The 15,792-nt window shown below is 39.2% G+C and overlaps 2 protein-coding genes across 2 annotated transcripts; one reads left to right on the forward strand and one right to left on the reverse strand.

The window, feature by feature from the left end:
• Positions 1 to 2,105: 2,105 nt before the first annotated feature.
• Positions 2,106 to 5,912, forward strand: LOC113673240 (growth/differentiation factor 8). The gene is made up of 2 exons (XM_027189627.2): positions 2,106 to 2,670; positions 3,601 to 5,912. The coding sequence occupies exons 1-2, from the start codon at positions 2,136 to 2,138 to the stop codon at positions 4,434 to 4,436; spliced, it is 1,371 nt and encodes a 456-aa protein (XP_027045428.2). The 5' UTR covers positions 2,106 to 2,135; the 3' UTR covers positions 4,437 to 5,912.
• Positions 5,913 to 9,693: 3,781 nt separating this feature from the next.
• Positions 9,694 to 13,800, reverse strand: LOC149037271 (uncharacterized). Its single transcript, XM_089188420.1, has 2 exons — positions 13,696 to 13,800; positions 9,694 to 10,404 (listed from the first exon to the last, which is right to left on the reverse strand). Exons 1-2 carry the CDS (start codon positions 13,798 to 13,800, stop codon positions 9,718 to 9,720), a joined length of 792 nt encoding a protein of 263 aa, XP_089044546.1. The 3' UTR covers positions 9,694 to 9,717.
• Between the last annotated feature and the right edge of the window lie 1,992 nt (positions 13,801 to 15,792).

Raw genomic sequence — 15,792 nt, forward strand, 5'->3', positions numbered from 1 at the left:
CAGAAGTACATTGACAAACCAAAAGGAGACAGACAGATTATTTTGGCTGCTAAAAATTTTTCTGGGCAGTGTGCAACCACCACACAGTGCGCGTATCTCTCAAAGCAAATGGATGTTATCTGTCGCTAATCTAGTGATTTACTGTAATGATTTTGGCAAGTTTCTCCATGACCCAGTACAAACTCGTGAAACTATTTAAGCAATGCAACCTCTAAAAAAGTTTATTTGCGAGGGGAAGCTTTATTGAGTTACACATTTAAAATGGTTGTTTGTCAATTACTAAACACCCACGCACAAACATAGCAGGAAATCGATTCCGTTGACGTTTGTTTGCGGAAGAGGTTAAAAGAAAAGTTTGTTTGCGCTCACAAGCCATAACATATGGTAAATTTAAACTAAGAGTTTGCAGCTGTTTTCAAGTTTTAATCAGTCGATGCTTCGCCATAACACTTTCCATGATTTGTCACTCCAATTTCGACTATCTATTAAAAAAAAAACCTTTCATATGAACAGATACAAAAGCGCGTGCTCCTAATATTAATATCTATGCAGCTGATTCAAAAATAACAAAATTCAATATAAACGTTAAGATTTTGCTGGAAGCCTCTGGGCTTTATGCGATAAAATAGTTTATCTCATCATACAATCAAAATTTAACCGTGTAATTATTTTTAGGTACGGCGGCAAATAGTCACCTAAAAGCTGATAATTTCGTTTTGCCTTTCCAAGGTGATTAGTCTACAGATGTAAAACTGATTGACAAGCTTAGGGAAATGAGTGTGTTGCAACCCAAAGTGCATGTAATTTCCAAACCAGTTTAGTAACAGTGGATGACTAATTCATACCACAACCAACATTTTCTAATTTAGTAGTTAGCATTTCCTTCGCACTGAAAGAGTATTTACTACCTAAAACTCCTGCATCCGTGAACTAGAAACATGACCCTCGAAGTCTTCGCTAAATCGCGTACAGGCCTTATAGATAATGGCTCGCTAAAGAACCCTGTAGCCAATTTTTCTTATCTTTGTGGGCGATTTTATAAGCTTCTGTGGGAAGTAAAAGACATAAAATTTTATAGAATTATAAATTATAAAAAGACGTGCGCAGGAATTCACTCCCCTGGTCACGAAACACTCATCAAATCTATACACAAAAATTGCCCGGCACGTATAACACTCGAACGCATTGCATTTCTGTTTGACGAGGCTTTAAATCAAACGGTCATTAAGATCCTACATGGGTCAAGAATTTCCACCTTAAAAGTCGTTTTTCAGACATTTAATGCAGAGTAGTTCGAATTAGTGCCATCATCTGCTAAAGTTGGGGTAAGTGTTGGAATCCGGAGTATTAAGATTCCTTCAGTCTGATTTTGTGAACATGTATCTATTAGCACTGACATCGTAGCCTGATGAGATTTGTAAAATGATGCAGGCTGATACCAGCTCTGACCTCTTTTCATTAGTGGGGTTTAAGCTTACAAGAGCCTATTTTGAATAAAATATCGCTAATTCCTTAATCTCTGGGGACCTATCATTATTCGTTTAGTCGCATTTTGCCATGAAATTTTCAACAATACGCCGTTTGCATTGTACCTTGGTGACAAAGAAATATATTTTCCTATTAACATCAAAGATGAATGTGTTGACAGTCAAAGGCTGTACACTATGACAGGCAAGAGAAATAATAAACTGATTTTAATGAGATTAAAGAAAACTGGCAACGACCTGTTGATGATAAGGGGAGTGCAGTGTTTAGCTATCACCTCCCAAACTATTAGCAGACATTCTCGACAAATAATACGACCAGTTACCCAACGAGTGCGGCGGGTAATGGGATGAGTAGGAAATTTCAAGAACCGGAAATTGCAATCACCTCTTGATTGAGAGATTAGTGGTTTATATGGTTAGCCCTGTCAAAATCAGCTCGCCGGTGAAACACTTCCAAGGAGATCAAGAGGCCTGCACAACAATATAAAGACAATGAATTAGACATGTGATCTGATGAAAGGTTGCGTACATGTGATTGGTCAATTCATCGGTTTATTGACAGCCTTTGCGCTTGTGTACAATCCTCTTTGTTAAAATGCTTCGATCTCACGAGGTGGTAATCAAACTGTTTCCTGCGCTTATGAGCTTATGAGCTGTGCAAACAGGTTTTGTGTTAATTTTCCAACTCATCGTCATCAGACCAGAGCACTAGTCAATGCTCGTGCTAAAATGGCCGGATTTTCCTGCAGCGCAATTTTAGCACTCTATCTAACCGCGATAACGTTTCCTGAAGGAGACGCTCTGAGCGTGAACCGTGATAAAGCTACTACATCGCCTAGTAGTAACACGTCGCTAGCACATGTTAAAACTCCGACGTCAATTCCCACTTCAAATGGATATGTGCAAGATCAGAAACCGACCGCCAGTGGAAACAACGACCTATATACCGAGGATTCAGATATGTACAAATTGAGAATCGAGATTATCAAGGCCAAAATACTTAAAAAACTTCAAATGGACAAACAACCAGTCGTCCACATAGAAAAAACAAAGGACAAAATGATCGCAGACCTTCTTTTAAGTTTAAATCTTATTGATATGAATGACGATGACAGTGAAACGGAAGAGTACGAAGACAGAAAGTATGACAAGACGAGCAAACTCATTGTTTTCGGCGAAAAAGGTAAGAGGAACAATTTTGCGTGCTCTAAGGGGTAGATACGAAGTCGCATTTTGTCGTGTTTCTCCACAGATTATTTCCATCAAGGTCATGGTCCGGCTTTCAAGTTTTGCCTTTGTTTTCAGGACATTTTGATACCGGCATGGTCAAGAGGGCAGCAGTTAAAATATTTCAGCATATTTCTTGTCAATTCACTCGTCACCGCAGACAGTAACAGAGCAAAGTTCAAGAGCTAATGTTGCAACAACTTCATAATTACACAAAATGCTGCCTTGACGTTCTAGATATTAGTTCTTGGCACCTCATGCGGTGTTAACTGAAATAACGTGTTTTGTTTTGAATTCTGCTTCTAAGTTAATGGTCATTGTGTTACGAACATTAGGAGGCGGAGTCGCTCTATATGTCCTTTCACAACCGCTCAGAGAGTGCTTTGGAAATTGTTTTAGTCCTGTCACGTAGGTTTATTGCAAAATATGGAGGGAGAGTGAACCAATTTTCGTCATTCCTTACTTCATTAAAGCCTTGCATCGGTAGCTTGTAGTTTATCTTCAACTAAGGACACGGAATCTTAGAAACATGTGCCATTCTACCATCTCACATTAACAAAATTATCCAGACAGTACCTATGAAAGAATGTCAAACTTTATATAAAAGGAGGGGCACTAGGAACAATTGGTATTAATTCAAACAACAGTTAATAGCAGGTGAGACAATAGGATGCATGCAAATAATCAAAACCTTCAATGTTTTCATATTTGACAAGTATGTGGTATACAAATGTTCTAAAGAGGCATACAAAAAAAATTCACATAGGCTAGCTTTAATTTTTTCGCTGCTAACTGATTGATGATCAAATATCCCTTCTAATTATGTTACAAAACTATATTTAACTTAGTCTAATGAATTACCCGCTTTCTTTCTCTTCAATTTTAGCTAAAGTTTCACCTTCGAAATCAAAGCGCAAATTTTCCGAGAAGTTGATTTTCCAGTTTAGAATTGAGCCAAAATCGCTGTCCAGTTTAGTGCCCTCTGCGTTTTTGTGGGTTCATAAACGGAAAAGCAGACAACACGAGCTAAGGAAGAAAACACTTCACATTTATGCACATGACAAAGAGTCACCCAGAGGCACCTCCAAAGTACCAATCCGCAGAACGACGAAGACCAAGTTAAAATCAAAACGAACAGGCTCAGGATGGGAAATGATAGACGTGAAAGAAATCGTTCGGCACTGGTTTAACAAGACAGCTAACCAATACGATGCTGGCAATGGAACTGGCAATGGAACCGACAATGGCGTACAGGCCTTAGAAATCTCTTGCCTGGACTGTGATTCGAACGTTAGTCAGCTAATCAACTCGCGAGGCAGACTACGGCCATTTCTCGTTATCGACTTAGAGAAGCCAAGAACACTTAAGAGGAAAAAACGCGAAGATAACGGTTGCCCTGCCGGGCAAGCAGTATCGTGCTGTCGCCGCACTTTTTACGTGGATTTCGTCAAAATTGGCTGGGATTGGGTAATACATCCGCAGGGATTCTATGCCAATTTCTGTGAAGGTTCTTGTGACAGCCTTCATACGAGAGTTACTAGTGAACGAGCCATCATACTGCAAGAGGCGGCAAAAAAAAACCTGGGTCCACCTGCTTACACTGGTAGTTGTTGCTCCCCCACAAAAATGTTGCCCTTTTCAATGCTGTACTGGGACGATGAGTATAACATTGCAAAAAAGGACCTACAAGATTTGAAAGTTAAAGAATGTGGCTGCTCTTAAAATGCAAAGGAAGACATAAGTAGAGCCATTGACATCCGCAGACGCGTTTAGCTTATTGAGTCTGAAGGTAACAAGGCTGTTTGAAAGTTAGCTATCTATTTTTGAAGCAAATTTTTTGACGTGGGATGTTGGATGTTTAGATTTAAGATGATAAAAAAAAAAGGTGACTTTAGTCTTCATATATAAATTCCTCAAAAGAGTACAGAAGAGAAATATGATAGCCTCTTCAATACCCCGAGGCATTATACCTCTGAAGTGATGATTTTATTGGTTTTGATACGTAAATACCTTGATCATTTAACCCCTTCGAATTCACGTAGAAGTGCAATGTTGCTATTTGATATCGAGCTTAATACTCATCTAGGGCTTTGATTTATTTTTGCACGCTAAAGAAACAAACATAACTGATAGAGTAGAGCATTTAAGACGATGAACTGACCCCTTGTAGCGCCACGTGTATGATGCCCTTCGATGGACATAAACTATTGTGATGTGATAATTTGCTAATTCCGGTGGCGCTGCGAGATAATTCGGGTGTTGATGTCCATCTCAATCACGCCTATCTTAATACCAAATTGAAACTGGAAATGGCAAATTTATCATACAAAAGAACAACTGATCATCGGCAAACAAGGGATATATGTACATGTATGTTAGGAATGACGCTCTGTGGGGTTGTCTGAACATTGAGGTCTTCCATATGCAAAGCATTGCGGAAAACCATTACTAAATGTATCACTTTGCATGCAAAGTAGGTTTCTAAAACCATTGTTTAAGGATGGTTGAAAAGACAAATTGAAAGCAGAAGCAATATCAAAACCCTGTTGATCAACACTGATTGTTGAGAAATAATTGTTAGACCAGGAGTAAGGGAAGAGGGGTTGATGGCTGACTCCTAACATTGAAATTCTCCGTTTGAAATACTACCTAATTCAAGTTTATGGTTTTTAATTCGGTAGCGGTTTCATATCATTTGAGAAGGAAGGGCTAACAAATTTATTTCAGGTGATAAGCGGTTAATACCCCAAAGTTCAGTAACACTTCCCCAACCAACGGACCTTTGCGAGGAAACCGTCTCCCTATGAAAGACAAAGAACCCAAGTCTGACTTAGAGAAATAAATACTTTGATATTTTAAACAGCCTCATTTCTTCCTGAAACCTGGCACTCAAGTGCTGTTTAATATGTTCTTAAATGCAAGGTAAAAATCTGAAAGTAGTTCTGCATTATACTACTATTAACTCACTTGTTGTGCGCTCAAAAAAGCGGCCGGCGGAATGATTTGAAATTTTTCGTAAATTTAGAGAGTATATAATGTGGCACAGCCGTTTGAAAAAAACTTTTTTGTAAGGTAACTTGGTAAGATTTTCTGTGACGAGTGTGTTAGTTTTTTAATTTTAGACCTGTGAGGCAACTTAGAATTTTTAGTAGGCAAGAAAAACACACGATTTTTCAATAAAGTATTGTTTTCATCCTATAGATTCCACGAACATTTATGTTTTTCTTAACGAGGGGTAATTAGTATATTTTGGGAAGCAACGGATACCCAATTTCAGACCGGTGGACGGTCTCGTTGAAAAGTTCTTTTTTAAATGCAGGGAGGGGAAGAGAATCTTTTAGTTCCAAATTATCTATAAGAAGGAGAAGGAAAGTAAAACTAAAAGCAGCTTTCACGCTGAATGGCTTAACCTAATTAAGTCACATTCAGCCCGAGCTCGATATACGAGAACATCTGCACTCGATTGTCATTACGTAATAGAATTCGTGTAAGTAAAATCCTGACATTCGGAGCCAAATATCAGGAATGTAACCGAAAAAGAATTGGATATTTCGCCCCATTCGAGTGTTTCTAAGTCTTCAGTGAGGTTTTTAGGTCGAGTATGGGCTATTTAGGCGGTTTTAAGTTCCTCCGCTTTTTTATATACATATATTCCCCAACACAAATCTTGATATTCTTTCTGTTGCGTAATAAAAAAGTACCGAAAGGTTTACTCATACATCGAAGTGAAGCTTCCTGTCGTTCAGTTGCAAAGGAAAAAGCGCTTTGAAGAAAGAGCGTCGCTACATACTCCAGTAAGCAATTTCCTCCTTCCCTCAAATGTATGCAGAATAGGAAGTAGGTCCACTGAATTTTCAAGCCAAACTACGCTAGTTGAGACGACTGGGTGGGGTCAACGCCCAGAGAGGTGCTGTAAAAGCTTGTTGTACGGACAGTTATCAGGAACCCAAAAAGATCAATCGTCACATTAGAACAATGGCAAAACTCCCCTAATAACGCAAATGAAACACATGAACCAGTACGTGCTCCATGGGGTACACAAAAACATCACGTCCGATAGTCAGACGTTTGCCCTCAGCAATGTTTTTCAAATCCAGCAAAGTTGAAGTCGTCAAAGGTCACTAAAAATTTACTGTTGATGAGTGTCATATGAGAAGAGTTCGTTTCATTTACCAGATAACATTTAAATTCTTTAGGATCACCCTGGGAAAAAGTATCAAATTGAAATTTAAAACTGAATAGTTCGACGGGTGTCGGAGAAAAATGTAATGTTGGATGTTTGCTTTTGATGTTCTTGAAATTCTTTTAAAAACTTAAAATAGTACCAGATTCTCCAAGAATAGCCTTTTCCAGGTGCTCAGTTAGTAAAACTGAGGGATTTAAAAGAACGGGGCGATAGTAGTAGCAGAGCGCAAAAAAGGAAGTAGATTTGGGTCGGGTCTTGACTCGACCCAAACCTCCCTTATTTTTTCGCCAAGTCGCTACCATCGCGCCATTTATTATCAGGCTTCGTTTTATCGATTGAGCGCCCGTAACAGGCTACAATAAGAGAGAAAAAAACTTTTTCTTCTAAACAAGAAATCATACGATTAAAAGCGAACTCGGAATAACGGCTTATCCAGTATTTTGATATGAGATGAAGACGGTGTTTTGCGAGGGGGGTGGGAATGGGGGCTCACCTAATTTTCTAACAATTCGGGTCATGGATATTTTGCGATCTAACATTTGCTTGAAGTGAATTACTTCAGTTCATATGTTAATAGAACGACAAAAGAAGAAACCAGTTAAATGAATGACTAATTGCTCAATGAAAGCCAGGTGGCAATCGCCGTGAGATAGAAGGGAACTCTTTTGGCTTTTCTCCTATTTTTTTTCTTTTGCTCTAATTTGATCGATGCACGCCGTTGGAATTGTCTAGGTGACTTTGCGGTCCAGCCAGGAATACATGACTAATCTGATTATGAAAAAACTGGCCCAGAGGGAGAGGCTATTCATTCGTACTGAGACTTTTGCTTTGCGTCGACCAGGAAGTGAAACAATTGGTTGCTAACTAACCGTAAATCCCTAACGACGGGCTCGAAGAATGGTCTTCGAGAATTTCGAGTTTTCCGGTTCATTTGTGTTTTATGGCACTTTGTAATAACTTGCCCTTTTTGTGATAGGTTCTTGCAACACAGTATTATTTCACAGATTAGGTATTTTCGGATTCCCTCCTGCGAATAATAGTTTGTCAAGTAGCAGTTCGTTGGCGTTTGAAAAAATAAATGGACACATTACTCCAACAGTTACTTCAAGAATGATAAGTCCCAGGAAACATTTCAACAGTTGCTCTGAGATATCGCCGGCGAAATCTCGGAAGAACAAAGCATAATGTTCGACGATAATCGTTTGTATTACTTTTGCACAGTACTGTAATTTTGGCCTTGATGTTGAGATTAGAATTTGCGTCAAGATGTTGTTAGAAATTGCGTAGACCGACGATTATTACAAAATGTTGCAACCCTTATTACAAAATACTGCAACCGTTATGACAAAATGCGCAGGTTGTTTCAAAATACGTTTTTATTACAAAATGTCGCAGCGATAATTTTTTAAAAACGTGAAGGTATTTTGACTTTTTTTCCACCAAGGTAACTCTTTAATTCGTGAAAGTCACGGAGTCACACCAAAATGTATCTTCCAAATCAGTGCTTCATTTCCCTTTAGAATTCACGCACGCTTCTAATTTGATCTGCGTTGTAAACACACACACACAACCCCAAAATCCCTTAGTTTGCTCCGACATAAAGCTAACCCTGGAACTGATTTAAAGCTTTTCAAAATCCCTTCCCGCTGACCAAGGGTTACTGCTCAAAACGTCAACTTAGGAAACTCTTCAGTTACAGTGGTCAGTTTGCGTTATCAACTCAGTTGATTAAATCAATTATGTCGTTGTGATCACAACCCATGCAGTACCACAGCTTCTTTATAAACTTACTCCCTTTTTTTCTGGCACCCTACCTACCTACCCCGATCAACTTGCGGTTGATAAGCAACCAATTCATTGGCTCGGAAATATACCACTGTCACTTTTTGGATGTCATAACACTGTCGGCCGGCTGCGAAGGTCAAAGTAACTGCTCGTAATTATTATTAAATAAATTTCGCAAACAAATTCACCAATCTTTCTTTCGCCCACTTATTGGTACTTGTTGAGTCTACTCTTAGAGTTAACATATTGACTTTTGCAGAAGGTTATATAATGTAATCATTGCTAGACATCAATCCATAATAGCGTAACCGAAATTTTCCCATTATTAGTCGATCTATAGATGTGGAGCAAGTATGTCTTCATATATACTTTTAAAAGTGACTCAGCCACACTTTGTCAAAGGGCGCCAAGAGTAAATTAAGACACTCGGCTCAAATTACTCAAAATGTGTATGCAATCAAACCGAAGTTCCTACTTCAAAGCGAGCAGGAGCCCTGGTAACGTTGATGGGCTCCTGATGCCGGTTGATGCATCAAGAGAGGCTATACGAATCAATGTTTGATTTTAGACGCTCTATCCAATCGATCTTCAGCGCAATTGTCAGCGAAAATGAGTTTAGAATCCGCGCTACAAAAACATTACATACGATAAATTGAATTATTCCTACAAGGTGACTTCTCATCGACTGATATGTAAAAAAATTGACCAATATTATATCTCTAATCACAATGAATGAATGTCACACCTAGCCGTTCCCCCTTTCCCCTCCACCTCCCCCTAAAAAAAAGACAGAAACAAAGGATTTTTTTGTCAGAATAGTCCTAGGGATATGGTCTTACACGAATGTTTACACCATGGTTAACAACTAGATTAACTATTATTTGACAATAAAAATCTGCGATAAAATATTATAAAACATTATAAAACATAACACGACGTTTCGACGTTTCCAGAACGTCATTATCAAGTGAAATATAATAAAATCGAGTATATAGATAATGAAACGGTGAATAAATTACAAGGCGTTAAAAGTTAAACAAAGAGTTTGGCCCTAATGGAATCGCTCTGGGTGTTTAAATTGGGCCTTATTGTTCTTATGTACAACATTTCATAAACAAGACAATCCCATTTCGTGCCACATTTTTTAAGCATTCTAAACTGGCTCTCATTGAGTAAGTCAATGTTCCCATGGGCATCTCTCAGGTGGCGACCAATGGCAGAGTATCGATGATCAGCAATGCGTTGAAACAAATGGCGCGTCGTATATCCGACTGAATCACACAAATCACATTTAAAACAGTAAACAACGCTATGCTGATTTACGATGCGTGGCTTGATTTCTTTAAGCTTTAGGTCCTGCTCAAGTTTCTTACTGGTGTTGACTGGTTGTACGTCAATGCCGATTTTTGAACTGAGATCGCGCATTTGTCTTTTGGCAATGTTCGCTGAGACTTGATCTTTGAAAGGAATACTGACTCTTAAAGTTTCATCAGATTTTGTCTTAGTATCTGGTGTAGAGGAATAATCACATTTGTCGATAATACAGTTCACCAAAGAACTAGGGTAACCAAGGCGATGAAACATAGATTTTAGATGCCTACACTCATCGACGAATGCTTGATGCGTAGAGGACAATTCCTTTGCACGATGAACCATTGTTTTGATAAGACACTTCTTGTAGCGTAAATCGGTGTGACTTTGAAATTGAAGTAAAGTATCCTACGAACACGGGCCTTTTACTTCATTTTCAAAGTCACACCGATTTACGATTTTTCACCGATTTTTGCTGATCATCGATACTCTGTCCTTGGTCGCCACCTGAGAGATGCCCATGGGAACATTGACTTACTCAATGAGAGCCAGTTTAGAATGCTTAAAAAATGTGGCACGAAATGGGATTGTCTTGTTTATGAAATGTTGTACATAAGAACAATAAGGCCCAATTTAAACACCCAGAGCGATTCCATTAGGGCCAAACTCTTTGTTTAACTTTTAACGCCTTGTAATTTATTCACCGTTTCATTATATATATACTCGATTTTATTATTCTATTTCACTTGATAATGACGTTCTGGAAACGTCGAAACGTCGTGTTATGTTTTATAATGTTTTATGATATTTTATCGCAGATTTTTATTGTCAAATGCTTCACCAAATCTTTACTTATTCGAATTAACTATTATGCCAGCTCAAAATATACTTGTATTTCCTAGCCTCTAGTAGTTTCCATTCTAAATCAGTATTGTATGATTTCAACCTATGAAATGCAATCTGTGTAAGGCATTTAATCTCGGTAAACGATTGTTTAGGGATCTCTCAATAAGTTTATAACAAGCTTTCTTCTCTACAATGAACCCAATCCCTACGTCCTGTAGCTACTCAGATCTTTCACGGGAAGCTCAAGAAAAACTTTCAGTTCCAACTTCGTGAATAGTTTTAAAGTGGACCAATTTCACTTATGAGACGTTTGTCGATCTTGCATTATCTCTTTCGTGGTTGGTAAAAACAAATGGTTTCCTGAACGACTCTACGATGCGTTTTAAAATATCCCGGAGCCTGGGATAATAATCTGTAATATTCGGCGTTAAAAGAGTTAATGGGGCCTACAGGCCTTGGTTCCTGGAAAGCCTTTCCCTGATTAGTCATCCTATCGATTTTTTATCACTAGGATAATTAATCTAGAAATAAAAAGACGTTCCCGAAAGTAGGTTTTGTCCCTCGAATAAATAATTTTGAACACAAAACAGTTTGATCGGTTTAACGAATTTATGTGTGAGGAGAAACGGTAAAAAAAGGAGAAAGGAATGTCGAAAATTGAATTAAAGGAAGTTGAGAGGAAGGAAAAGGGATGAATAAAACAAACAGTCAATAAGGAGAGTCGAACAATAAGCCATTTTGTTTGTTTTGACAAACTTTGATTTACTTTTTTCCCTAATTAGTAAGTTAAACGATTTCAATAGGTGTCCTAAGTCTAACCTTTAATTTATCCCTAAGGTGGAGTTTTCGAGGTAGTGCTTTCAGACTAGATTTTTTTCCTGGTTAAAGTGTTTTCTAAAGTTAAAAATCCGAGCCCCAGATGGGATTTGAACCCACGACCCTCCGTGATCTAGTCGGATGCTCTAACCACTGAGCTACTAGAGACTCTATGGTGAGCAAGGGTCAATTTATGGGTCTTGACTGGAACCGCATCACGCGGTTACACAGCCAAGTAATTAGTGCGGACTCACTAACAGCATCGCGCTGTCACGTTAAGGCATATCAAGATGCAGCCAACCATCCAAAGTGAGTAAATTAAAGTTAAAAATCCGAGCCCCAGATGGGATTTAAACCCACGACCCTCCGTGATCTAGTCGGATGCTCTAACCACTGAGCTACTAGAGACTCTATGGTGAGCAAGGGTCAATTTATGGGTCTTGACTGGAACCGCATCACGCGGTTACACAGCCAAGTAATTAGTGCGGACTCACTAACAGCATCGCGCTGTCACGTTAAGGCATATCAAGATGCAGCCAACCATCCAAAGTGAGTAAATTAAAGTTAAAAATCCGAGCCCCAGATGGGATTTAAACCCACGACCCTCCGTGATCTAGTCGGATGCTCTAACCACTGAGCTACTAGAGACTCTATGGTGAGCAAGGGTCAATTTATGGGTCTTGACTGGAACCGCATCACGCGGTTACACAGCCAAGTAATTAGTGCGGACTCACTAACAGCATCGCGCTGTCACGTTAAGGCATATCAAGATGCAGCCAACCATCCAAAGTGAGTAAATTAAAGTTAAAAATCCGAGCCCCAGATGGGATTTGAACCCACGACCCTCCGTGATCTAGTCGGATGCTCTAACCACTGAGCTACTAGAGACTCTATGGTGAGCAAGGGTCAATTTATGGGTCTTGACTGGAACCGCATCACGCGGTTACACAGCCAAGTAATTAGTGCGGACTCACTAAAGAACGGTCGTCATCGTAGATTAATGATGGTAATGGGACCTAGAGGAGTCCTATTCAGTCTGTAATCATACAGGTGATTAACAAAATCAGACGACCGCAAAGCGAGAGTCCGATTTGTCAATCACAAGCATGATCACAGACAGAATTGGACCACACGAAATCTTGTTACCATTTAATCATAACCGTTAAAATTACCGAAAACAACAAATGCACTTAGGACAGATATCTCCGGTGGAGACAATATCTGAAGTAAGACATTCCTCCATTTTGGAAATTCTTCCTTTTTGTTTAGGGGGGGGATAAGTGGTTGTTGTTATGGTTATCGTGATCAATTATGTCATATGCGGACATGGCTGAGTAGAATTAGTATGATTGGCTGCTTGAACTGTCCGATCACAATCAACTGTCCGATTACACTATCCGATTACAACTGTGAAAGATAAAGCAGCTAATGCACCAATCACATTTGAGGAAATTGGAACGGTTATGATTAGACCTTATTTAATCAGCTTTCTAGGAACCGCGGCCAGAAAATTTTTTCACACATTTGTCAGAGAAATTCCAAAAAAATCTCATGTAGATTCGAAAGCGTTTCCTCTTTACAGATGGTAAAAGGGAATCTTTCCTTACTTAACACAGATCTTAGGTAAATATTACATCAAACTGCAAAAATAATTAATGGCAAACGGTAAGATATAATCTAGTGATGTGCATTCATCGTAATGTAAGTCTTTTAGCTGTGAGTATGGGATATTTTTCTCACTCTGTTAGATTTGTATGTCAATGAATTGAGAAGTAAAGGAGATGTTACTTACATTTTTCCACTCGCCTTTGTAATAAACGAAGAACTTCTTAATATTTTCTTTAATTTAGCGTTCTTGTCCACGAATCCTACTTGAAGCTTCATGTCTAAATTTAAAGAATTAAATCGTGAAGGGTCTCAACTGACTGACGATTTGAATTTGTAGCGAATTAAATTGTAAGCGGACCGTATTCTCAAAAAATTAAAGTTAAAACGTCAAGGAGTTATCAACAAAATTCAGCTAAAGGTTTAACATACCCTCTCACGGCGAGGCTGATTCGCTCGGTTTGGTTGATGAGTTCCTTGCTTCGGCCCTCGGAAATAAACTTTATATCCTGAATTTTTCCTTTGCAACGGTTTCATGCTCCTATTCATCCAATTCAAGGTACAAGAATTTCATTGAAGACTGTAAATCAGCAAAAACTTCTCGGTGAGATCTGTTGTCCATTTGCAATTTGAAAGAACAGCACTCACAACTTCACTTGTGCCACCCGCGTCGGGAATTTCCCGCGCTTAGCAAAAGGTGTGACGAGATTAAACCAGTCAACTGTGGGTGGGAAGCTGTGGGTGGAGGAGTAGGAAGGGAGTAGAGTTTCTTTCGGACGCCCATCGAGCTTTTGCAATTACTTAATAAACAATTTGGTCCTTTAGATTAAAAACTGGTCAGATTTACATTTGAGAATTAACAACTGCAATTGCAAGTTCTGCAGATTTTTATGTTGCTCTTAAGAGCCTCATTTCAAAATATCAAGGTTGGTTAGTGTTTTTGGTGATTATATCAGTCTCAGAAGAATAAAAAAAAAGCGCTCATTTCGTTTTTGAGCAAATTCAGACAGTTTACTTTATTCGTGAATGCAAATCAACTTTGTCAGAACTTAAATATAGTCCCGGAGATACCACGAAGGTTTTCGAATCCTTAGGGATGGGTACTCATGTATGGAAAGCCCTGATTTTGCTTCTCCTACAAAGTGACCTCTATGTCTGTCTTCCACATGCGACTTTTTCCGTTGAGGATAAAAAAATCAGTGCCACATAAACAGTTCTGGATCTGCCTGGGGATCGGGGAAGTCGGGGAAGGGTCATGGAAAGGGTCATGGAAAGGGACTGGAGGATTTTGGGCGGTGATTTTCAGTTGAAACGGAGGGGAATCAGTCGTCTCCAAGAGGGTTAAAAGGGAAGGACTGTAGATAACGGACTGCCTATTAATTACCAAAGAGGGAGATCATAAGAACACTATAGAGCCTTTTATTTTTATTATTATTATTTCTTTTTTTTTTGGGGGGAGGGGGATTCTGGTTTCTCTGACCTCCCCCTCCACCTGGCGATAAAGAATGATCAGTCCCCAGGGCGATTCTAAGCCTTGATCGGCGCGCGCCAAGCATGGTGTTTTGCACTGAGGGCATCAAGATAGCTTTTAATATCGCTGATGTCAGATATGTTAGGGATTGACAATAAAATTTCCTAGTATTCGCCTACGGCGTTCGCTACGATTCATTACGCTCGCATAGCTTCATATAACCGAAAAACCTGATCATCGATGTGTCTAATGCGACATTTCAAAATGCCGGATAGCAGCCTCTTGGGGAAGCTTGAAAACAAACTTGAAGCGCCAATAAACTGCCATAGGTGTGAAAAAATCGTCGGTGGTACCCAGCAGATATAAAGTGGTATTTGCTGGCTTAGCGATCTGATCGAGAAAAGGAATAGATAGCTTTACCCAGCATAACGCTCATCATGATTTCTGTTTCTCTTTAAGACCCACCAATGATGTAGCCAGCTATAAACCTGCTAGCAAAGACAGCTGACAGCCATGAAAGCGTTTTCAACCACGAAGGATTTCCCCGCTGCTGATGAGTAGATGAATTCCCTCAGGAGGATTTTAAGTTTTATGCTTCCCATTCCTCATGCCGTCGAAAACTCACCTAAGACCGCCAACTACATCTACGTTGTCTAAGTTTTTCAAAACGTGGGGGGGAATGTGAAGGTTTTTACGTTTTTATGTCATTCATTAAACGACGTAAAATACGTCCTATCTGAATCGTCCCCCACCGAAAAAAAAAGTTCACGCCTCGCTCGAACTGCCCCTGGTTCTTCTCCCATCGCTATAACTAATTTATCAAGTCGTATTTAACTGAATTAATTATTCACAGCTTTCGTTGAAGTTGAATTTCTCACACTTGTTTTGATTTGTTTTGGTTTTTCAAGAATTCAAAATTATCCTAACCCTTCTTCTCTTGCAAGGGAAAGGAAAAAAGAACTACGCAGGTTGAAGCAGAATCGGACCAATTTTTCCTAAGGCTACCACGGCAATTTCATAAACCTCCCCACCCTCCCATCCTCCCCTCTACGTGCTCT

This window comes from Pocillopora damicornis, chromosome 11 (assembly GCF_964200805.1).
Source record: "Pocillopora damicornis chromosome 11, jaPocDami1.2, whole genome shotgun sequence".
Taxonomy (NCBI): Eukaryota; Metazoa; Cnidaria; class Anthozoa; order Scleractinia; family Pocilloporidae; genus Pocillopora; species Pocillopora damicornis.

Excerpts from the sequence above, each read along its gene's own strand:
- LOC149037271 (XM_089188420.1), bottom strand. The coding sequence starts at position 13,800 with ATGAAACCGTTGCAAAGGAAAAATTCAGGATATAAAGTTTATTTCCGA. Across the intron at positions 10,405-13,695 it reads ATCAGCCTCGCCGTGAGAGG|GATACTTTACTTCAATTTCA; the intron begins GTATGTTAAACC and ends CCGTGTTCGTAG.
- LOC113673240 (XM_027189627.2), top strand. The coding sequence starts at position 2,136 with ATGAGCTGTGCAAACAGGTTTTGTGTTAATTTTCCAACTCATCGTCAT. Across the intron at positions 2,671-3,600 it reads CATTGTTTTCGGCGAAAAAG|CTAAAGTTTCACCTTCGAAA; the intron begins GTAAGAGGAACA and ends CTTCAATTTTAG.